Source organism: Balaenoptera ricei, chromosome 3 (genome assembly GCF_028023285.1).
Source record: "Balaenoptera ricei isolate mBalRic1 chromosome 3, mBalRic1.hap2, whole genome shotgun sequence".
NCBI classification, from domain to species: Eukaryota; Metazoa; Chordata; class Mammalia; order Artiodactyla; family Balaenopteridae; genus Balaenoptera; species Balaenoptera ricei.
Window position 1 is genome coordinate 59837477 of NC_082641.1, and position 26250 is coordinate 59863726.

Here is a 26250-nt window from a genome sequence, read left to right on the forward strand (position 1 = left end):
AGATTATATCCTATCCATTATTCAAGGGTGCAAAGAAATCAATGATATGGAACACATATATGCTTTATGCATCATTCTACATCCAAGGAGAAAAAATAAAACGAGAACCTGCAAAGATTCCTGAATCAGCTTTACCAAGAAGAATGAGCAAAATAAAACATGCTTAATTAAAACAGAGAAAGCTAGCCCTATAATCTAAATCAACTGATTAAGCCTTTAAAGGTCATCTCAGTTACAAACATATAAATTAGTTCTACTTAATAATGTCTTTAATCACTAGTAAGAGGGCTGGCCCTGATTAACTACACAAAATAGGCCACTCTCCTTATATGCACATTTAGCAACTCTCATTGAATGTAGAACTCTTCATCCATAAAAAACATGGTATAATTTTAGTGAATTTAGTTGTGACTCCCAAAACCCTTTCTTTTTCCACTATGTCATAAATGGGAAAATGTATCAGCCACTCTGGTAAGTAACCTTACATATATTATTTTGTGTGTTCTTAAACACATTTAGAAGAAGTGAATTGTCAGGCAAGGTCACATATGTCATACATGGCGGAGGCTGCAGTGTCTTGTATCCAGGTAAGCCCAGCTCCAAAGCACTGAGATTTTGGAATTCTAGCTCATCTCTCTTTTATTTATTTTTGTTTTAAATTTTTATTTAACTATAGTTGATTTACAATATTGTGTTAATTCAGGTATACAGCTTCAGATTCTTTTCCATTATAGGTTATTACAAGATACTGAATATAGTTCCCAGTGCTATACAGTAAATCCTTGTTGTTTATTTTATATACAGTGGTATGTATCCGTTAATCTCATACTCCTAATTTATTCCTCCCCCTCTCCTTTCCCCATTGGTAACCATAAGTTGTTTTCTATGTCTGTGAGTCTGTGTTTTATAAATAAGTTCATTTGTATCTTCTTTTTAGATTTCACATATAAGTGATATAATATTTGTCTTCCTCTATCTGACTTCCTTCACTTAGTATGATTATCTCTAGGTCCATCCATATTGCTGCGAATGGCAATATTTCATTCTTTTTATGGCTGAGTAATATTCCATTATATATATATACCACATCTTCTTTATCCACTCATCTATTGATGGACATTTACGTTGCTTCCATGTTTTAGCTATCGGCTCATCTCTTTTAAATAATAGAAAACTGTTTCTCATTTTTAGACTGTTTTCTGAGGTAATAATATCAAGATAACTAAGATTCACAAAATGTTTTAAAGCAATATAACTCTAAAGCTAAAACAAGGAGAAAAAGAAAGCATTACACAGTCAGATTTCTTTAGGCTGGGAAAAATTCATAATCAAGAAATAAAAGCCAATGCATGATCAATATCAAGAAGAATGTGCCTGTAGTATCCCAGGCCAGACTGGTTTTTCTTGTTGTGTTTGTGTGTGTACACGTTTTGTGCCTGTTAAATAACCAAAACAGGTGTTTCAACTAAACTCTGTGAAACCCAAATGAACAAGTACAGACAAGTATATGAACAAGTCCAAAGTTTTCTTAAGCCACAATCAGGAGTGGCATGGTGAATTTATAACTTTCCCTATTCCTTGTTTTACCAAGATATACTGAATTAGCTAATAATGCATACTTATTAGTATCATGTATTTCTTTAGTCTACTTACCAATTATTCATAGCAGAAGTCAAAAACTAGCTTTACAAGAATATGGCTTATACATTTATGTAAGAAAGACTTTCTCAAGGTTTATTAGAAAACTTCACATTTACAAAAATTTAACAATTTACAAATGTTTATACTAAGAATACACCCAAATGGTTACAAATGACAACAAAAATTAACACTGAAGCTTTCAAATATTAGGATTTTAAAATTTGATGTTATTTTAAGAATCCTTTTATCCAGATCATATAAAAGGCATTCACTATGAAGCAAACCCTAAATATAAAAACCAAATTTGTTTTATATAAAAGGGCATATGTTGTTTTAATTAACAATTAAAAATATTTATCATAGAAAATTCCCTTAGTGTAACTCAAGTGTTAGAAATAAAATTATTTCAAAAATTTACATCTGTACCACTTTAATCTTTACCACCCAAATCATGTTCAACTTTTCAGGAACATATATACATCTCAAAATTATTTTAAAGGAGTTACCACCAGTCTCTTGCCTAGGTCTCTACAGACAGGTAAACATTGGAGACCCACCTTGTGCTGTTCAATGGCATCTATCCACTGCTGTCTGTGATCTGGATCCTGAGCACGAAGATACCAAACACTATCATTTACACTAATATCAAAGCGACATTCATCAAAATCATGAGGCTGTGGAGAAAAAGGAGAAAATAAAAAGCAAAGTTAATTATATTCTTAGAAGTGCTACACCCTACAGCAAAAACATGAACATACCCATTCTGGCTGGTGGGAGATTCTTGTTATTCTTTTATTTTTCTACTCAAATAACTTTTTTTGAAGATATTTCAGATAAAGAGCACAACAAGGGCATAGCTACCAAAAACTAAGTTTCATTCACTATTCCTACAAATGAGTTGACACATAAACTACAAACATATTAAAAAAAAAAAAGAGATATTTTTCATCAAATACTTCGAGTTAGTTTAACTAGTGAGAATACTACTGAAAGCACAATTTTAAAAAGGGCCAAAGTAAGTTTTATGAAAGACATTTACTAATTTTTTCCTGCCTCCATTATTCAAAAGTAAATTCTCATCATCAATAGTTTTATTTCATTACATTTGATAAACAAGATATTTTTATAACATTAACAGTTCCTCCCAAATATTTCAAATTAACTTCTAGGTTTTTACACATCTTTGATCGCAACAGCCAGGAGAGCTTCCAGTGAAAAGCAAAAATAAAATGAACTTTACATCAGACCTATGTCAGATAGCTAGAGGAAACTGCTTCCATCAAAATGTAAACAATTAGTAAAAATGTCAACTATTTGGTTCAGTGTTTCACATTCTTCATAAGAATATATAAAAGAAATATTTTATATACTTGTTTTTCCCCCAGTGAATAAGTTCAAATATGACAGGATCTATTTCACAAATATGACCTCTTCTTCTACTGGATAAAGCACAATCAATTTCCTCTCCTGTGAACAATCTTAGCCTTAGAGGACAGAGAATCCTCTCTGGTCAATGTAACAATAAACTTATTTGCTGAACACAATCTACATATTGTATTTACTCTGTCCCCCCTTTGACAGCATCAATCTTTTATCTCCTTATCAGTTTAACAAAAACAATATGAGATAATTCCACAATGTCTTTAGTTTATGAAACAATTTCTCTTTTAAGATTAAGACAACAATTCATGGTTCTGACTGGCTAAAGGATACAAGTTAAACTTTCTGAATCACTATGTGCTGGGCATCATAGTTAGGACTACAGTGAGAGAGTGTGCTATAGAGAAGAAAAAGGACAAAACAAGACAATGCATACCCCGCTTCAATAATTATGAACACAGAAATACACAAAAGACAACATTTAACACTCATAAATATAATGACTATAAATTTAACTGAAAGCCAAATATTCATAAATCTTAAGAATGGAATCCAGTTATTGAGAAAAGCTTCTTGGAGGAAGGGAAGCATATACACTATCTGAAGAACTAAGTAAACAATTCATCTGATCAGTCTACTGTTCTAAAAAGCACAAAGGTTTTTAAACTTTTACTTCATAATGATTATTATATTTCTAGTGACTATTCCTGAAAATGTTTTATATTTTATATTATGTTCAATATTCTCATTAAAGCTTTACAAAATAAAAAGAAGTAATACATATAACAGTCGTCCCCTGTTTTTTGCAGGGGACTGTTTCAAGGACTCCCCTCGGATACCAGAATTTCAGATGCCTAAGTCCCTTATATAAAATGGCTCAGCACAGTCAGCCCTCCTTATCTGCAGATGCTGAGCCAGCGGATATGGAGGGCCGCCTATAGTTAGAAATTTACTAGTTTCTCCAGCAAATACTTGTTCCAGCTTTTAGACCTTCAAAATTTCCTCACAATCTTCCAGAGAGTCCAATGCCACATTTTAAATATTCCTAAAAACAGGAACCTGCTATTAAGCCTTCTCTGGGTGTGAGTGACTTAATAAAACCTGAAATCAACATAAGTAAACTTTGCCATTACTAAATCTGTTAAGTATATCAATTATGATTTCTTCTCCCTATGTTTCAAAGTTTCGATATATGGAGAACTTTAAGTTTTTACTAGATAAAGTTATACATAGGAATGGAATAAAATGATAGTCTACAAATCTAGAATTAAAGAATTTGAAAATTTCATTTGAATGTCATACATTTATGAGATGCAATATCTCAATATCTGCTCAAAGAGATGGAGTTGACAGAAAGTGTACACAAAGTAGCCATTTCTACCGTCAACAATCTGAGGGATAGGTGGCAGAGAAGAGAGATGTACCAATTTTCAGGTGATAGGGAGTTTGTGAATAACACAGAAGGCTTGAATCCCTAAAAAGTGAAGAAGTGTAGGAAGCTAAGTCTACAAGGCAAAAGACATGACAGATTTGTTGAGGTGTGTTTAGGGTGATAAACCAAAGTCTAGACAATAAAGCTGACATCGTGTCTCAACACACACACACAACCCCCTTAAACACATAATACAACAGTCTCCTTTTACCTAAGAGGAATACATTCCAAGACCCACAGTGGATACCTGAAACCACGGATAGTACCAAACCCTATAGATACAGCTGACCCTTGAACAATACTGGGATTAGGGATGTGGACCCTCTGCACAGTAGAAAGCCCAAGTGTCTTACAGTCAGTCCTCTGCATCTGGGGCTCACCAACCTTGGATTCAACCACTCTTGGATTGGGTAGTACTGTAAGTAGTATTTACTATTGAAAAAATTCCGAGTATAAGTGGACCTGCGCAGTTCAAACCCTTGTTGTTCAAGGGTCAACTGTACTATGTATTTTCCTATACAGGTATTAATGAGCAGGAAGTATATACAGCATGGATATACTGGACAAAGGAATGAGCCACGCCCTGGTAGGGACAGAGCAGCCTGCAAGAGATTTCATTATGCTACTCAAAATAACATGCAATTTAAAACTTATGAATTGTTTATTTCTGGAATTTTCCATTTAATACTTTCAGACCTTGAAGGTAACTAAAACTGCAGAAATCAAAACTGCTGATAAGGGGTGGGGTGGGGGAACTACTATAGATGGACTGCTTCATTCAAACACAACTGATCTTGTCTTTATTTAGAATTTCATTGTTTTGTTCATTATGCATTACTCCAAAAAATATGCATTAAAATAATATTTATCTTGATTACTGAGTTTTTTGATGCTCTCTTACATTTTACAACTGAGGTTAGCCCCTCACTGGTCTCATCCTAGTCCTAGCCCTGACAGACGATTATTAGAAGGAAAGAAATAAGGTATAAAGGCCAAAAGTAGATGAAAACTACAAGAGGTGGTCGATTGTAAGAGATGACATGAGCTATCTTCAGGAAAAAAAACAAACAAACCATAAACTTTAAAGATGAGATAAAGCAGCAGGCAATGAAAAGTAAGCTAATACAGCTAAGAAAAAAGAAACGAGTTGAACACCTCAGAAGCAGCAATAAAAAGCAAACAAAGCTAAAAGGGGCATGGTGAACAGACCTGAGAAAAATACAAAGTGAAAGAAATATAATACTGAGTGAAGAAGGAGGTCAAGCAAATGATTTAACTGGTGTTTTCAAAGGGGAAAATGTAACAAGTGTAACAAAAAATTCGAGGATACTACCTTTTCTTTATATAAAATATTCAAGTTACAGATCAGACATACTATGCCCAGGAAAAATCAATCTGAAGACTCATTCTGTGAAATCAGTTTATTTAAGAATAAAGAAAATGCTATAGGAACAATGTTTCTCAAGCTTTTTGCATTATCACCCCCCACCCCAAGAAAAATAAATTCTCTTTAGTGAGAGAAATTAAACAGTAAGAATTAAGATTTTGTCCAGTAGGTTTTTCCTGGAAGGCCACTTAGATATTGTAATATCTAAGATTATTTCACTTTCCCAAGAACCAAGTATCAGTCCCCACTGAGAATGAATGGAAGAAAGCCAACTACATAAAGGAAAATGTAGGTGGGCCTTATCCTTTATCATGTCAACATTCACTGTTAAGGACGAAAAATATACCAAAAGGTGAAATGGCATTTATATCCATTCTTTGTCTGTCTTGTTAGTTCTTAGGGCCACTATAACAAAAATACCATAGGCTGGGTAGCTTTAACAACAGAAATTTCTCACAGTTCTGGAGGTTGGAAGTCCAAGATCAGGGTGTCAGCATGGGAGGGTCCTCAGTGAGGGCCCTCTTCCTGGTTTACAGATGGCTGCCTTCTAGGTGTGTCCTCATATGGAGGAGAGACAGGTCTCTGGTCTCTTCATCCCCTCATAAAGGCACCAGTTTCACCATGGGGGCTTTACTCTCATGACCTCATCTGAACCCAATTATGTCCCAAAGGCCTCACCTCCAAATTACCATCACAGTGAGAATTAAGGCTTTAACATATGTCACAACATCCACTATCTATCAAAATAATCTTATAGGAACAAAAGAGGCATAAATCCACGAAGAAGAAGAAGAAAAAAAGTTAGGAACAAAATTTAAAGTTGGAATGTTGACAACTGACTTATTAGCAGGCCTGAAAGTGCTGAAAAGTAAACATCTACAAGGGAAAAGAAGACAAAAGAAGCCAATTTGTATTGGAGGAATTCAAGTAGTCCTAAAGATAAAGGCATCGGGAGAGCTGAAAACAGAATTGATCAAAAGTCATTAAAAGGTGCAACTAGACCCCTGGAACCCCACTTGCCCATCCCTCTGTGCAGTAACATTAGAGGCCCCACCTCTCAGAGAGATGGTATTAGGTATAAGAAGGGACATTCCTCCACAGCAGGAGAAAAAGGAAAAAAGCAGTTAAGGAAAAGTGTTCATATTAAAGGATTCCTTCCCTTACTTGACTCCCAGAAGGCTTGCACCCATGCTTGCTCATTCTATCTCCTTCTGCCTGTAAGGAAGATTCCTATATTTCCTTCTATAGGAAAACTAAGTAATCCAAGAGAAAAGGCATATAGTAATAATATTTAAGGGTTTCCTACTCAGGCCCTTAATCAGTATGAAAATTCTAAACCGTGAAGATGAAGAAATAATTACCTTTCAGAACTGGAAGATACGTTTCACCAAAATGAAGGAATAACCAAGAGAAGTAAGAGGCAATTGAGATCCAAGAAAAGAAGTAGCAAAGGGACTTCCCAGGAGGACACTAAGGAAAATGCCAGCAGCAGAATTATGCAGAAGACAGAAAAGTCTGGATTAGAACAGTATAACAGGATGCTTTAGAAAGGACTGCTCTAGTGGGAGAAAAGTAGAATGAAAAGATTATCTAAAAAGTTAAACTCAGTGGAGAAACTGTAGGAAGATTTACCTAGAAATTCAAAGAAAGTCAACCAAATTTTTAATAAAACTTTATTGGCATATAATTAATGTACAATAAACTTTTCCATTTAAAGTGTACAATTCAGGACTTCCCTGGCAGTCCGGCAGTTAAGACTCCACAATCCCAATGCAGGGGGCGCGGGTCTGATCCCTGGTTGGGGATCTAAGATGCTACATGCCGCGCAGCATGGCCAGAAAATAAATAAATAAATAAGTAAACAAATAGTACAATTCAATGGTTTTTTCACTTGTATATAACCATGAAATCACTGCCACAGTCAAGATGGAAATGTTTTCATTTCCATAACCCCCCAAGGATTTCTCATGCTTTTCTGCAGAACATCTCTTCCTCTGTCACCAGCTTCCAGAAACCAAAGATCTGCTTTCTTTCACTGTATATTAGTTTTCATTTTTTCTAAATTTATATAAATTGAATCAGATAGTATATACTGTTTTTACTCAGTATAACAATTTTGAGATTCATTCATATTGCTGTTGTCTTATAGCTCATTCTTTTTATTGCTGAGTAAATTATGCTGGATGTAACATATTTTACTTATTTATTCACACCTGTTGTTGGACAACTATTTACAGGTTTTGGTATTCTGAATAAATTTTTTGTGAAAATTCATGTCTTTGGGCATAAATTTTCTCCTCTTTTGACCTAGGAATGGGCTGGCTGACTCATAAAATAGGTATACAGTTAACTTTAAGGAAATGCCAAAAGTAGCTGCACCATTTTACATTCTCACCAGCAGTCTATCAAAGTCTAGTTACTCCACATCCTTGCTTGGCTTAATTATGGACTCTCTATTCTGTTCCATTGATCTAAATGACTATTCTTACTCCAATAACACTGTTTTGATTATTGTTGCTTAATAGTAAGTCTTGAAATAATGTAGTGTTAAGTCCTCAAACTATACTCTTTAAAAATTGCTTTGGCTAGCCTAGGCACTTTGCATTACATAATATATATTTCCAGACAAATTTTAGTACCAATTGCATTAATATCTTAGATTTTCTATAGATTAATATGGTAAGATGTGATATCTTAATTCTGAGCCTTCTAATCTATGGGCATAATCTCTCTCCAATTATTTAGGTCTTCTTTATTTTGACAAGCTCACACAGTTTGCAGTTTACAGTGTACAAAGTACAGTATACAATGTTAGACTGATTCCTAAAGTATTTTTTATGCTACTGTATGTGAAATTGCTTTAAAAATTCAGTTTGCTTCATTACATGAAATTTCTAAAAAAAAAAAAAAATTCAGTTTGCTTATAGCATATGATAACACATTTCATAATCGTATATTAACCTTATATTCTACAATCTTGCAAAATTCACTTAGTAGTTCTAAAAGCTGTTTACCTAATAAATCTGAAGGAATCTACAGCAGGGGTCCCCAACCCCTGGGCCATGGACTGGTACTGGTCCTTGGCCTGTTAGAAACTGGGCTGCACAGCAGGAGGCGAGGGGCGGGCAAGCGAGCAAAGTTTCATCTGTATTTACAGCCGCTCCACATCACTTGCATTACCGCCTGAGCTCCGCCTCCTGTCAGATCAGTGGTGGCCTTAGATTCTCATAGGAGCACAAACCCTACTGTGAACTGCGCATGCAAGGGATCTAGGCTGCGCGCTCCTTATGAGAATCTAATGCCTGATGATCTGAGGTGGAGCTGAGGCAGTGATGCTAGTGCTGGGGAGTGGCTGCAAATACAGATTATCATTAGCAGAGAGGTCTGACTGCACAGAGACCGTAATAAATCAGTTGCTTGCAGACTCTTATCAAAACCCCATCAGTGAGTGGCAAGTGAAAACAAGCTCAGGGCTCCCACTGATTCTGCATTACGGTGAGTTGTATAATTATTTCATTATATATTACAATGTAATAATAACAGAAATAAAGTACATAATAAATGTAAAAGGCTTAAATCATCTCGAAACCATCCTCCCCTCCCTCCCATCCATGGAAAAATTGTCCTCCACAAAACCTGTCCCTGGTGCAAAAAAGGTTGGGGACCACTGATCTATAGAACAATGATGTCATCTGCAAATAGTTTTACTTCAGCCTTTCTGACCTTTATGCCCTTTTATATCTTTTTTCTTCCCTTACTGAAATGACCAGGATGTCCAGTACAATGTTAAACAGAAGTGGTAAGGGCAGACATCCTTGCCCTATCTCTAATCTTAGGGGAGGGCTTCTCTGGTGGCGCAGTGGTTGAGAATCCGCCTGCCAATGCAGGGGACACGGGTTCGAGCCCTGGTCTGGGAAGATTCCACATGCCGCGGAGCAACAGGGCCCGTGAGCCACAACTACTGAGCCTGCGTGTCTGGAGCCTGTGCTCCGCAACAAGAGAGGCCGCGACAGTGAGAGGCCAGTGCACCGCAATGAAGAGTGGCCCCCACTCGCCGCAACTAGAGAAAGCCCATGCACAGCAACGGAGACCCAACACAGCCAAAAATAAAATAAATACATAAATAAATTTATTTTAAAAAAATAATAAATAAAAAATTAAAAAACACTCCATTTAATCTTAGGGGAAAGGCATAATATATCACCATTAAGCATGTCAGCTGTGGGTTTTTGTGGATGCCCTTCATTAGGTTGATGTTATTTCTATTTCTAGTTCCCTAAGAATTTTTATTTTCAATCTAAAGGAGTATTGAATTTTGTCAAACAGTTCTCTTTTCTTGTCTGTCTCCCTCTACCGAAATCTGTTATGAATTTGTCTTTAGTTTGTTAATACAGTGAGCTAAAATGACTGATTTATAATAAAATTATATTAACCTTGCATTTCTGAAATAAACCCCACTTGGTCCTTTTTATATACTATTGGATTTGATTTGCTAATATTTTGTAAAGGAATACAGTATTTATGTCTACCAGAGATACAGAGATGTAATTCTATATTCTTGCGATGTCTTTGACAAGCCTAGGTGTCATGGTTATGCTGCCCACATAATGTGTGTTGTAAAGAGTTTGTAAAGATTGGGATTATTTCTTTGAATATATGAAAAGAATATACTGGTGAAATTATATGGGTGTGTTTTCTTGGTGGGGGGGAATCAACAAATTCAGTTTTTTTAGACATTGGTTTATTCACATTTTTTGTATCTTAAAAGAATTAAGAGGGAAAAATATAATATTATATTTACCCATATATTTATTTTTTCTGATGCCCTTCATTAGTTCCTAAAGATCTGAGTTTGCCTTTGGTGTATTTCCCTTCAGTATGAAAAACTTCCTTCAGCATTTCTTGTAATGCAGGTCCGCCCACAACAGGTTCTCTTAATTTTCCTTTATCTGAAAACATCTTTATTTCATTTCATTTTTAAAGGATATTTTCATTGAATACAGAATTCTGAATGGAAAGTTTCTTCTTTCAACAGGTTGTATCTTCTAGCCTCTATGGCTTCTAATGAGAAGTGTATGGTAATTTGAATCACTTTCCCCCAATATGTGTGTTACTTCTCTCTGGCTACTTGCAAAATTTTTTAACTTTGGTTTTTACAGTTTGACTATGATTACTAAGATTATCCTGTTTCGTGTTTGTTAAGCTTCTTGAATCTGTAAATTTATATTTTTCACCAAATTTGGTAAGCTTTTTACTATAATTTCTTCAAAAAAATTTTTACCCTCTTTTCTCCCTCTAGGGACTCGTAAAACCCATTTAATTAGAAATTGCCCTAGAGATCCCTAAGGTTCTGTTCATTTAAAAACAAACATAAAAACCTCAAAACCTCTACTGATAAGAATGACTTCTTTTGCTCTAAATTCAAAATCCTGATTTTCTGTCATCTTTATCTACTATAAATCCTATACAGTGAATGTTTTTCATTTCAGATATCATTCTTTTCAGTTCTAAAAGTCCCATTGGTTCTTTTATATATTTTCTTTGTCTCTGCTGAAACTGCCTACCTTTTCATTCATTACAAGCATATTTTCTTTTACCTAAAATAATTATATAAAAGCTACTTTAAAATCTTTGTCAGATAATTCCAACATCTAATTCATCTTGAATTTTGCATTCGTTCATGTCTTTTCCCTTGAGAACATGCTGCAATTTCCTGGCTCTTTGTATGTTGAGTAATTTTGAGTTGATCTTGGACATTGCGAATGTTAGGTTGTGAACTCTGGATTCTGTTATATTACTCTGAAAAATACTGTTTTTGTTTTAGCGGGCAATTTTTTGCTTAGACTCAAATGGCCAATTCTGTTGTATGTTTAAGGGGCAGCATCTAGGACCTGATTTCAGAAAGCTTTCAGTCCTGCCTGCATACACATTGCTGAGGGGTCAGGTACAAATTTGGGCAGAGTGTTATACTCAGAATCTGGGGTTCCCCTTCTTTGGCTCTATTTTTCCAGATTATTTTATTAACTGGGCCCCTTTTGGTCCTCACAGCTAAAAAAAATGGCAGTTTTCTTTAAAGGAGTTTTAGCTCCCCCAAGTCTCTGCCATGGTAGCAGTGACTCAGGCAACACTTCAGACTGCTTTCCAACTGCCTCACGCATGCATGGTTCAGGAGTCAGCCAGAGACTTGGGCAGAGTTTATACACACAATTCTGAGTTCCCCTTCTTGGCTTCTCTTCTGTGGGGTTCCCTCATTCTCCAGCAGCCCTGGTTGTACCAGGTACCTTTCCCAGGTTCTGCTGGTGAAAGACGCTGCCTGGTTTTCCTGTTGAGGTTTTAGCCACCCAGTGCCACCACTATAATGAAGATTTGACCCTAATTCTACTCATTGCCAAATAATCTGTCCAACACTGAGATTAAAGTCAAAGACTTTAAATTATCCAAGCAGAGCATCTAACTCTTTTTTACAAATAAATACTAAATGACTAAATGTTAAATCTTCTTTAACAAGGAAATAGTCAAATCCTATCAGATTCAAACAAAATAAATCAATCAGTACTCTAAATTATAAGCAACAGAAAATGATTCTTACTCAAGAAGCAAAGGAATTTATTTAGAAGGTATCAGACAACTTACATTGTTAAGAAATATGAATAAATGAGATCAGAAATGGAAAGGAACCAGGGGAGATTAGGCAAGAGAACCCCAGCTGAGATTGCACTGTGGGTGCCAGCTATATAGCCAGGGCTGCTTCCTCTTCAGGACCTTGTGAGCCTCCACTGGCACTGCTGCCACCAAAGACTGGATGCTGCAGCTGCCAGCATCATCAGAAGAAAAACTTGTCTCTGCTTCTCCATATGATTCTGCTCCACAATCAAGGCAGAGCTAAGGGAGACAAGGAGGGGTAGGTGTAAGGGAAGGTAGTGTAACAGAGTCTGATTGGTTCAGCCTAATTCATATGTCCGTATTAACTAAGGGGAGTTCAGGGGGTGGAGGGATACTGGGGTGGGAGGGAAAATTGAGTATCAGGCTTTTGCAGATTCATGTGGGAAACCTACTCTGACTCATGGTAGGGCATTCTTCAAAAGCAGAGAGGAGATTTTGAAAGAGCATGCCGCTTATTATTTTTTTAAATCCGCCCTTCTATACTGTTTTGTGCTACTGGACTGGGATGCTGCAAACTACATTTCTCCCCTGCTAGCCTCCTTTGTTAGGTTCTCCCAATATGCGCAATATGCTAGACGGAGTCTGGCAGCCAAGAAGAAGGTAGAAAAAACATGTGCTTTTCTTTGTCTACTGCTTCCCCTCAACATCTGCCCACCAAAGGTCCTTAGCTCTGGCAGTGGCAGTCAGTTCCAGTCTCCATACTCTTTTAGAACTCCCTGAACCAGCCTCATCTAAGTGTACAGCGGTGGGGGAGGACAGGCTAAGTAGCAAGCTTATTTGTGCCACAGAAGGGCAGAAAGACTAAAAGAATGAGAATCAGTAATTTGGAGCTCCAGGTTCCTCTGAAGCTACAAACAAAAAGACTGATTATAAGAAACAAACAATTAGTCTGCCTAGATACCATCTCTAAAAATAGCCAAATTATCCCTCTAGCAGAAGATTAGAGGTTTTTTATTTGGGTATGTTGAACTAAAGGAACCCTTAAACTAACAGCAATCAAGGAAAGCTGAAAAAAAGGATGCAATATTTAAAACAGGAAGGAAGATTAAGGCAAAGTCTATACTGAATAATAAGACCCCCACTCCCACCCCAATCTGATACCATTGCCTACCCAAAGCAATCAAGGCTTCTAGAGAGATGGCTGATTCCAGGACTGGAACAGGTAAGGTACACAATGAACTTGGAAAATCTTGAGCCTAAAAGTAAGGAAGTGCTTTTGGAGATGGGGAGGTGGTCATGGGGGGAATGTCAAAAGGACCAAAGAACCAACTCTAAGGGACTTCAATTAGCCAAATCAAGGGCAATTTGTTCATCAAAATACATAAGTACAGCAGTGGATTGAATAATTCAGTAGCTCACTGAATAATTCAGGAATATATGAGTCCATTCTATTAACAAATAGGACAAAAAGAGAGGGTTTTTAAAAAACAAAAACGAAACAGTAGAATGCTGACTGATAAATGTGGAAGGGGTTTATAGAGCTGGAAAATCTCTATTTTGCAATCATTATAGAAACGATTGGGTGGGGCAGGCATCATAAATGGTCACTAAATCAAAAAGGGAAAATTCTGATGAACAGGATTTTTACATGGTCTTAAAATGTCTTCCCAGGGAGCTTACATTCTAATTTCAAGGAGAAAAACAGTCACTACAAACAGAAAAACTGGACAATCCCTTGACTGGATGATTGAAATTAACATCACATGAGAGGCAAACAGAAACATGTGCCTCTGATGTGATACCCTGAGAAGGACATCACATCATTTTAGTAGTATTTTGCCAGGGATGCACAACCTGAATCTAATCATGAAAACTATAAGATAAACCCCAAATGAATAACATTCTATGAAATAACTGGCCTGTATTTTTCAAAAATATGAATGTCATGCCAGACAAAGAAAGACTAAGGAACGGCTCCAGATTAAAATAAACCAAGAGACATGACAACTAAATGCAATATATACTCTGGACTGGATTCTGTACTGAAAGGAAAAAATATGCTATAAAGGAAACTGTTGGAACAAGTGATAAATGTAGACTGTAAATTAGAAAAAGGTATTATATAAAACTTCCCAAATTTGACAGCCAAATTACATACTTAGTAAGAGCATATCTTTTCTTTTGGAAATTACACACTAAAGTATTAAGGGGAAAAGAAGCATGATGTATGCAACGTATTCTCAAATGACCCAGAAAAAAGTGTGTGTGCATGTGTACGTGTGTAGAGGGAAAGAATGATGAAAGAAATGTTGTAATGTTAAAATACTGGTGAATCTAGGTGTTTATGCGAGTTATCTACATTACTCTTACAACCTTTCTGTATGAAATTATTTCAAAATAAAGGTTACATAGAAAGATACAAGTAGTCAACTCTACCCTTTCTCTACTCACAACAGTCCCCTCTGACAGCCAGCTGCTTTTTTTTTTTAAACATCTTTATTGGAGTATAATTGTTTTACTATGGTGTGTTAGTTTCTGCTTTACAACAAAGTGAATCAGCTATACATATACATATCTCCTCCCTCTTGTGTCTCCATATGTCCTCCCTCTTGTGTCTCCCTCCCACCCTTCCTATCCCACCCCTCTAGGTGGTCTCATAGCACTGAGCTGATCTCCCTGTACTATGCGGACAGCCAGCTGCTTAATCTCTCCTTACATCTCATTGTTAAGGGGAACCAATGTCATCAAATATTTGAGAAAACTTCTAACATTAAAATCAAAGACGAAACACGCCAGGGGGAAAAAAAAAAGGAATTCTGAAGAAATCAATGATGTGAGGACCAAAAGATAAATTTACACACACACACACATATCACACATGCACATCCATGCACACACAAACATATACAACTTGTAACTCCAAACAGGCCCTCTTCCCTGATACCTTGACTTTTAGTTAATTGCCTCCTCCATCTTCTCTTGAATGCCTAAGAGGCAGCTCAACATATCCAAAACTGATCAGCTGATTTGCCTCCCTAAACTACTCTTGCAGGCTTCCTTCCACATTTCTGTAAATGGTAACTACTAGTTGCTTAGACCTGAAGTCATCTGACTCCTCATTTTCCTCACACCTCATAAGGAATCCATCAGCAAATCTGCAAATCTTGTCTGCTCTACCTTCAAAATAAATCTGGAATCCAACCATTTCTCATAATCTTCACCAATGCTACTCTGGTCCAAGCCACCATTGTCTCTCATCTGGATTACTTGCAATAGCCTCCTACAGCTGGCCTGATTTTATTTTCCTGCTTCCATTCCTGCCTCCTACAATTTATTCTTAACACAGCAGCCAAAAGTGATCCTGTTACAAGGATCAAATCAGTCCTCTGCTCAAGCCTCCAATAACTTCCCATGTCACTCAGCATGAAAGCCAAAGTACTTATAATGGCCTACAAGCCTACATGGTCAGGTCCCACAACCTCTCTGCCTTCTTTTCCTACTACTTTCCCCCCTTGTCTACTCCACTCCAGCCATACAGGCCTCCTTAGAATTCCTTCAAGTGGCCCAGGAGGGCCTTTACAACTGCTGCTCCTTTCCTAGTCACCTATCCCCTTATTCCTTTTCCTCCTTGAATTTTCTATTCAAATACCCCATTTCACCCATTATAAAAACTACCCCCTTTTAAAATCTCTGAAATAAGGACAAATCTTACAATTGATATCAACTAGAACTGGCAATGTGGCATATAAAATAATGGTGCATCATGAATTTAGTGGCATCAAACTCACTAAAATACAGTAATACTTTGCCAGAGAAACCTTCCCAGATTACCCTACAATAAAAGATGCTAAAATAACAAAACCTTCTTAACAAATATATGTTAGTTTAAAAGAGCAGACCCTGATAACAGATTCCCAGGCAAAGTCACTCTGATTAACTTCATGGCCCCCAACTGCATATTATCTTCCCCAAGATTTCTTCTGTTTTTATTTGTAAACCTAATTTGCAAATCTTCAGGAAAATATATAGGAAAGCGAATTGTAAGTATTCATTATTCATTTCAACTTTTTTCATTTAACATATTGACTTGATATACCCTCTGGGTAGTTTGTCTCTTATTTTTACCACAATTTTGAGAATTTCTAAATAAACAAAACCCTTTCAATTTTTACCCTCATATAAAGGCTAGACCATGAACCAGGCAGCCCCCAATTTCTTCATTTTTAATATGCTTTACCATGCGTGCTGTCCAATAGAGTAGTCATTAGCCATGTGTGACGAATTTGAACTGAGATGTGTTGTAAGTGAAAATACACACTGGATTTTGAAGACTTGGCATAAAATAAAACATCTCAGTAATAATTTTTATGACTATAAATTAGGACGATAATATTTTGGATATATAAAGTTAAATAAAATATAAATTAATCATTCTTAATGTGGCTACTAGAAAGTTTTTAATTACACATGTGGCTTGCATTTGTGACTCACATTATATTTAAATTAATATCTAGTGATAGGTAGTGATATTCTGAGATATCTGCAATACACGTAATGCCATGTGATACTATCTGTAATTTCTGTTGGTAAAAAAGTCACAGATACTGGCAATATTACTGTGATTTTTGTCTACATTAATAATTAAAGAAAATGATAAATTTCACTTAAAAGTTAGTGAAAATAAAGTTGTAATCCTTTCCCACCATGTTTGCAAATCCCTTGTGGACTTGTAATGGAATTTTATTGGTAATGGTCTACAACTAAAAAACGAACCTGTCCCAAGAATCATAAAAAGCAAACTTTTGCATCCATGCGCATTTCCTATTATGATAAAACTATACTATTTCATAGTAAGTAAATTAATATAAATAAACATCTTTTGATATGTTGCACTCTACCTTAAATATATCTTGGCCAAATATAACTTTATTTAGCTCCAGTCATCTTCTTCAATAATTCTGAATAACATCTAACAGTTTATGAAAATCAAATCCATAGCAGAAATACAAAGATTTGCTCTTATTTAACTGACAGGCTTTTATAAAGGCATTATGCTAGACACTAGAAATCATAATCCCGTAAAGGAACTTCTGTTCAAAATAATGTGATGGCAGAGTCCCAAATACACTATATGTTTGTAATGATAACACTACTGGTATGTTATAAAACTTTACCACAATTTATTTGATTGTGACTGCTTTATGATCAAAGTACATTTTAATGACCTTAACTTAGCTCTGAAAACTGATTCTTTCCAAGTCTTCTAAATAGTAATAACAACTTAATAACTTGAAAATATTCATGTCTCTTCCAAAACAGATTTACTTTTTCATAGAACTTGCAAATTCAACAGGAATCTGTTTTTAACAAGTATTCTAGATGATTCTACATGAACACTTAATGTTTGGGAACCACTGGGCTAATGGAAATCCTTCCACCTTGAAGTAGGAGTGGGCAATTACTATTTCTCCTATAATAAGAATCAAAGGCACAGAACAAGATAAAAGCACATATATGAAAAGGTTAAATATACAATATAAGGTAATATTTATTTGGTTATGTATAAGGAGAGTATTATGACTACCAAAGGAGTTGACGTGCAAAATACCTAGCACAATGCTTACCACATAACTGCCACTCAGTCCATGTTTCTTTTCTAAAAATCTTATAGTTAAGACAAAAAGACGAGGAGTGGTTCTTTGAAAAGTTGTGGTTTAGACTGAGCCCAGAGGAAAGACAGGTGTTTGATAATGGAGGAGGAAAAAGACATTTTATTCTAGGTAAACAGAGAATTCAATGGGCAATGTTAGCAGAGAATGTCAAGGTGCCAGTTAGACAAACAGCCAGTTTGGTGTAGAGGATGTTCATCTCTTCTCCTTATAACTAACTATTCCATTTCTGAGACAATCACTAACCTTAACAGTTTCCCAAAGTCTGAACCTTTTACACACATTCAGATTGCTAGCAATAATAGCACAACTAATAGCAATTTCTCTGCCTTTATATATAACCACTTGATTGATCTAAATGTCAGATCAACTATCAAGGTCCAGTGAAGAAGCACTTAAGAAAATCAGATGGAATAAACCACCAGTCATGTCCATTCTCTTCTTGAGCACAGCTAGTCTTCTTGCTTTAGGAGAGTGGTTCTAAACTTTAGCACGCATCAGAATCATCTGGAGAGTCTGTTACGACAGAATGCTGGACCTCATAACCAGAGCTTATTCATTAGGTCTGAGGTGGGACCTGAGAATTTGTATTTCTAACAAGTCCACAGCTGATACTGATGCTACTGGCCTGGATATCACACTTGGAGAACAACATCCTCTGCCTGTGTTCCTCTTATTTAATACTTCCTTTTTTTAAAATGGCACATTTTCCAGAAGAATGTAAAATGTGTGTTTCTTACTTATTATGAGAATTTTCAAACATACGCAAAAATAAAGAACGACCCCCACATACCACTATTCAGCTTCAACAGTTACTAACTCGTAGTCATTCTTGTTTCCTCTATACCCTCACAAATTCACACCTCACTAAATGCATTATTCTGAAGCAAATTCAAAACATATCACTCCATCTTCAGAGATCTAATTATGTATCTCTAATATAAAACATTTTTAAAAAACCACAAGAAGTAAGTTTTTTAAGACCTTCATATTTTAAAATGCTTTTATCTGCCCTTATACTTCCTTAGTGGTTTGGTTGGATACAGAATTCAGAGTCGAAAATATTTCTTCAGAAGAAGGAAGGCATGGCCTATTGCATTTTAGCTTCCAGGGCTGTTCTTGAGAAGTCCACAGTTACTTTGAATCCTTATCCTTTGCTGTGATCTGTATTTTTTTCCCTCTGAAGCATTCAGGATCTTCTTTCTTCTCAGTGGTCTGACTCACCTCAAAATGTTTCTTTTATGATTTTTTTTTTTCCATCTGTTAATGTTGGCCCCTCCTTGGCCCTTTCAGTGTGAAAACTCATGTCCTCTATTTTCATAAATTTTTCTCGCATTCTTGCATTGATGATTCTTTTCTTCTCTGTTCTCTCTTCCTGAAGCTCCCATTGTTCAAATCTCAAAACTCTTGGATGATTCCTTTAATTTTGTCTTTTCTCCTATTCACTATCTTTTTTTCTTTTTTCTACTTTTTTGGGAAATGACTATAATTCTACCTTCTGACCCTTCCAATTTTTTTCCATCACCGCGACCATATTTATAATTTCTAACAGCTCTTTTTTATCCTTTCTTTTTTTAAAAATTTATTCTATTGAAGTATAGTTGATTTACAATCTGTTAATTCCTGCTGTACAGCAGTGATTCAGTTATACATGTATGTGTGTGTGTGTATATATATATATATATATATATATATATATATATACACACACACACACACACACACACACATATTCTTTTTCATATTCTTTTCCATTATGGTTTATTACAGGATACTGAATATAGTTACCTACGCTATATGGTAGGACCTGGTTGTTAATCCATTCTATACAATAGTTTGCATCTGCTAATCCCAAACTCTCAATCCATGCCTCCACCACCCCCCTCCTCGGAGGCAACCACAAGTCTGTTCTCTATATCTGTGAGAACTCCTTAACTCTTTTTTTTTTATTATTAATTTTTATTGGAGTATAGTTGCTTTACAATGTCATGTTAGTTTCTTTCTGTACAGCAAAGTAAATCAGTCATACGTATACATATATCCATTCTTTTTTAGATTTCCTTCCCATTTAGGTCACCACACAGCATTGAGTAGAGTTCCCTGTGCTATATACACTAGGTTCTCATTAGTTATCTATTTTATACATAGTAGTGTATATATGTCAATCATAATCTCCCAATTCATCCCATCCCCCCTTTTCCCCTCGGTAACCATAAGTTTGTTCTCTACATCTGTGACTCTATTTCTACTTTGCAAATAAGCTCATCTCTACCATTTTTCTAGATTCCACATATAAGTGATATCATACGATATTTGTTTTCTCTTTCTGACTTACTTCACTCTGTATGACAGTCTCTAGATCCATCCACGTCTCTGTAAATGTCACTATTTTGTTCCTTTTTATGGCTGAGTAATATTCCACTGTATATATGTACCACATCTTCTTTATCCATTCCTCTAGTGAAGAACATTTTGGCTGCTTCCATGTCCTGGCTATTGTAAATAGTGCTGCAATGACTATCAGGGTGCAACTGTAATTCAAAAGGATGCATACATTCTTCTTCCTTTTTTATAGTATACTTTTTTAATTTTTTTTTTTTTTTTTTGGTTGCGTTGGGTCTTTGTTGCTGCACACAGGCTTTCTCTAGTTGAGTCGAGCAGGGGCTACTCTTTGTTGCAGTGCACGGGCTTCTCACTGCAGTGGTTTCTTTTGTTGTGGAGCTCGGGCTTTAGGTGCGTGGGTTTCAGTAGTTGTGGCACGTGGGCTCAGTAGTTGTGGCTCGCGGTCTCTAGAGCACAGGTTCAGTAGTTGTGGCGCATGGCTTAGTTGCTCCACGGCATGTGGGATCTTCCTGGACCAGGGATCGAACCCATGTCCCCTGCATTGGCAGGCAGATTCTTAACTGCTGCACCACCAGAGAAGTCCCAATAGTATACTTTCTGATTTAATGATTCCAAATACTCTTAGCTCTTTGAGAATACTAACGAATTTTCTTATTTTTGTGGAATATTTGAGTAATTTATTGCCTAGTATTGCATTTATTCTCTTCATCTCTTTCATACTGAAAACTTTCCTCACATGCCTGGTAGTTGTTGACTGTTTGTTCATTTTTAAAAGTGGGGGATCTAAAAACTGATGGGAAGCTGTAAGGCTATGGATAGTTTAATCAAAGATGGGCTTCACTGTGGGATAATGTAGTTGGTCTACTTTGTTGGGGAAGCTCTAATGCTATCATTAGGTCTTTCCTCTTGAGCTGGCTGGATTCTCTAGAAAAAACTCCAGCAACCTCCTGCCCTGAGAGTGAAAGTTTGTTAGCTAGTGTTTTGGGAACAAAGTGGGGAACAGGAGTGGGATGGGATGGAGGGAGGTTTCAGTATTCAGTCAGTATACTTAATTACCCTCTATTCCTTGCTCTCAATTTTTTTCTAGTGCCTATTTCCCCACTCTCCAGCCCAGAGATCACTATTTTATCCACCCTAAAAGAATAATACACCATCTTTTGTCAGGTTAGGGATGGGTCAATCACCCAACTGCCCACAGCTGGGGGAGAAAAATCTGGGGATGTGATTGTTTCTTAAACTGATATTTGACTCATCTTCCTTATTTACAACTTCCACTCCCAATTCTTATTTCAAGAGGTATCTGGTACTGCTGAAGTATTATATAGTTGTGATGTAAATCTAGTTCACAGCATTCCCAACTCATAGCTTAAGAGTTGGATTTCTCAGATCCACAAACTCACTTAGTACTTGTCCATGTTTTCCAGCTTCTAAAATTCTGTCTTCTATTGTCTCCTCACTTTTCTCCCTTTTGGGATTAAAAAACTTTTTACCACTTTACTATTCTTTTTATGGGCAAGGAGATAGAGTAGATGAATCTTTACCTGGATGAACTTCCTAATTTTTTAAAAGCCAAATGAAACCACTTGAAGTCCTTCATAACAGGAGCAAACCTCACTTTATGAAATTGGGTTTATACATAAGTTTTCAAAAATTATTACCCAACCCGATCTCCCACCCTCAAGACATTATCACTTTAGAGACCACCTTAATTTCTGGATGAGCTTCAACTGGTCATGACTTCTTGGTCTCTTGATTCCTTATAATCAATTTATAAATGATCTTTTTCTCCTTTAAGTGATAAATCCTCACTAGTGAAAACATATATTTTTAAAAGAAGTAATTGTTGCATAACATATATCTCTACTTGGAGACTAAGAGTGTATCTCATTCTTTTTATCAGCTATGGTTTCCTTCCTTAGATGAAGAAAGGACAGAGATCAAGCCTACACAGCTCTCACTCCAAGGAAGAAACTCAACAGTAATACCAACTTCCCTCGTGAAATCACTACATGATGAGCTGTCAGCTTGTAACTTTAAATCTAAAGCTTTGTCACTTTAATTAAATGGCAGTGTGCCACTGTAGACCCAAACTAAAAAATTAAAATTAAAAAAATTGTGAGAAATGTTGCCTCCATATAAATAACCTAAGAAAAGAACTAATAATAGTGCTGATATCTTTGGAAACTACTCTGGGAAATAAATAAGCTTCAAAGGTTCCCAAAAATTCAGAACAAAAATTCAGCAGAATATACATTCAAATGTAATTTATTTTCTAATAACAGTGACAAAAATCAGTCTGTTAGGTTGGCAGAAAATATTTGCCAAATACATGTCTGAAATAATGGTATCTGGAATATATAAAGAACTTTCATAACTCAATATTAAGAAGATGAAAAGAAACAAAAGATTTGAACAGACATACCATCAAAGAGATATAAATAAAAAGCAGATGAAAAGATGTACAACATCATTAGTCATTAGGAAAATGCAAATTGAAACCACAATGAGATATCACTACACACCTACTAGAATAGTTAAGATAAAAAACAAAACAAACAAAAAACCCAAAAAACAGGTACCGACAAAAATGTTGAGCAACTGGAATTCTCATACACTGTTGGTAGAAATATAAAATGGTACTGCCACTTTGGAAAACAGTTTAGCAGTTTCTTTCTTTTTAAAAAAAAAAAAAAAAAAGGAAATAGAGACACAGCTGTAGAGAACAAATGTATGGACACCAAGGTGGGAAAGAGGGGGGCGGGGGGGTGCGATAAATTGGGAGATTGGGATTGACATGTACACACTAATATGTATAAAATAGATAACTAAGAAGAACCTGCTGCACAGGGACTTCCCTTGTGGTGCAGTGGTTAAGAATCCATTTGCCAATGCAGGGGAGGCAGGTTCAAGCCCTGGTCCGGGAAGATCCCACATGCCACAGAGCAACTAAGCCCGTGCGCCACAACTACTGAGCCTGCGCTCTAGAGTCTGAGAGCTACAACTACTGAGCCCACGTGCCACAACTACTGAAGCCCGCACACTGCAACAAAGAGTAGCCCCCGCTCACTGCAACTGGAGAAAACCCATGTGCAGCAACGAAGACCCAACGCAGCCAAAAAGTAAATAAATAAATAGTTGTTATTAAAAAAAAAAGAACCTGCTGTATAGCACAGGGAACTCTACTTCACTGTACAGTAGAAACTAACATAACATTGTAAAACAATTATACCCCAATTAAAAAAAAAAGATTTCTTTTTTTTTGATGTGGACAATTTTTAAAGTCTTCATTGAATTTGTTACAATATTGCTTCTGTTTTATGTTTTGTTTTTTGGCCTCAAGGCATGTGGGATCTAGTTCCCTGACCAGGGATCAAACCCACACCCCCTGCATTGGAAGGCGAAGGGAAGTCTCTGGCAGTTTCTTATAAAGTTAAACATACACTTACCATAGGACCCAGCAATCCCATTCCTAGGTATCTGCCCAAGAGAAATAAAACATTTACACAAAGACCTGTACTTGAATGTTTAGCAGCCTTACTTATGGTAGCCCAAAACTGGAAACATAAATCTATCAGGTGGTGAATGGATAAACAAACTTTGGTGCATATATACTGTGGAACAGTACTCGGTAATAAAAAGGAGTAAGTTAGGGATACATGTAACAACACAGATGACTCTCAAAAGCATTACACTAAATGAAAAGCCAGACACAAAGAGCTGCATACTGTATGATTCCATTTATATCACATTCTGGAAAAGATAAAACTATCAAAACAGTGGTTGCCAGAGATTGGGGATGGGGAGGTACTGATCACAAAGGGGCAGGCGAGAACTTTCTGGGGTGATGAAAACTGTCTATAATCTGACTGTGCTAGTGATCACATGACTATATACATTTATGAAAACTATAACTGTACACTTAAAAAGGGTGAATTTTACTGAGTGTAAATTATGCCTAAATAAATCTGGTTTTTTAAAAGGTACAATATGCCTTAAAAAAACCCCACACACAATAAATAGTAGAACAAGGGAAAAAAACAATCTGTCAGGAACATGCAGAAAGCATATAAACAGTTAACCATTTATATATTATCTATTTTATACACACATACATATAATTTCTTTTAAGTTGTGAAACAGAACCACTTGGTGGAAGGAAACTGCTTACAGGAAATGCATGAGAACCTGTTCAAATATGACATGTCACATATTCCGGCTTTAACAAGTCACTTGCATCTTTGTCTCCCTTTAATAAAAAGCTTTGCCAGCTTCTCCTTTCTTCTTTTAAAACTGTAGGCTCTATTTCTAATACAAACATATCACAAAATAAACTTAAAAGAAATTTGAGTGCCTCTTATGTTGCCAAGAACAAAAGTACAAGTGCTTTTGTTATTTTGTTTAATGCACATAATCATTCTACCCTTAGATCTTATGCACCCATCTTTAACCACTTTAGTTATCTGTTCAAAGGTACCTTTAGCCATAAGAAGCAGAGCCAAGATCTAAATCCAGGTTTAACTTCAGAGCCCATGAACGATATTTTAAGCACTTTGGAAATTAAGATAAAATGCTAGGGCTTCCCTGGTGGCACAGTGGTTGAGAATCTGCCTGCCTATGCAGGGGACACGGGTTCGAGCCCTGGTCTGGGAAGATCCCACACACCGCGGAGCGGCTGGGCCCGTGAGCCACAATTACTGAGCCTGTGCGTCTGGAGCTTGTGCTCTGCAACAAGAGAGGCCGCGATAGTGAGAGGCCTGCGCACCGCGATGAAGAGTGGCCCCCGCTGGCCACAACTAGAGAAAGCCCTCGCACAGAAACGAAGACCCAACACAGCCATAAATAAAATAAAATAAACAAACAAACAAACAAAAAAAAAGATGCTGGTTGTTAAAAAAAAAAAAAGATAAAATGCTAAATAAAAAATACTAAATATGTATAGCACAGGAATTATAGCCATTATCTTATAATAACTTTTAATGGATTATAAACTGTAAAACTACTGAATCACTATGCTGTATACTGCAAGTAATATAATATTGTAAATCAACTGTACTTTAATTAAAAAAAAAAATACTAAGTAAAAACTGGTATATGTGAAGCTTAAAAGACCTTCAGAGAAACTAAGAAAACAAGCTTCTTGCTAACCATTTCAAGCAGGCAAATCTAGAAAATTTTGTGTATTCCTTGCTTTAAGGAAACTTGAATGCTAAAATACAAATTATATTTATTAGAGATTTAACAGAAGACAGTAATAGTAAATCACAAATTTCTTTCTTTTCTCTATTTTTATTTAGAAAAAAAAATTGATAAAATTTACATGTAAGTAAGAAGCATATATCTCAAACAGAGCTTCTTAGGATTAAAAGGAAAAAAAAACCCTTTTTATCTTAATAAGATGCTCTGTTCAAAACAAATTTTAAAGAGTTGCTTTATAAATATTTAACAGTCATGTTCCTGCAAGTCTTACACAAAATAAAATGCATTGTATATGTATTTTTCCTATGCTCACTGACATACAATAAAATAACACCAGGTGGGAATCGGGAGACTTGAGTTCTAGTCTTAACGCTGATACTTTCATGGGTTATGCGTTACATTGCATACCCCCAAATTTGTATGTTGAAGCCCTAATCTGAAGTATGTCAGAATGTGAATTTATTTGAAAATATTTGAAATTTATTTGAAAATAGGGTAACTGGAGATGTAATTAGTTAGGATGAGGTCACACTGGAGTGGAATAGGCCCTTAATCTATATATATAACTTGGTGTTCTTATAAAAAGGGGAAATCTGGAC

At 36.0% G+C, this 26250-nt stretch overlaps 1 protein-coding gene across 3 annotated transcripts in view; it reads right to left on the reverse strand.

The window, feature by feature from the left end:
• Window positions 1-26250, reverse strand: part of CERT1 (ceramide transporter 1) — a 131439-nt gene that overhangs the window by 91407 nt on the left and 13782 nt on the right. For all 3 annotated transcript variants that reach the window (XM_059916595.1, XM_059916594.1, XM_059916593.1), the window contains one exon: window positions 2199-2315. In XM_059916595.1, coding sequence (XP_059772578.1) covers window positions 2199-2315 — 117 coding nt within the window. The remainder of the gene's footprint in view (window positions 1-2198; window positions 2316-26250) is intronic.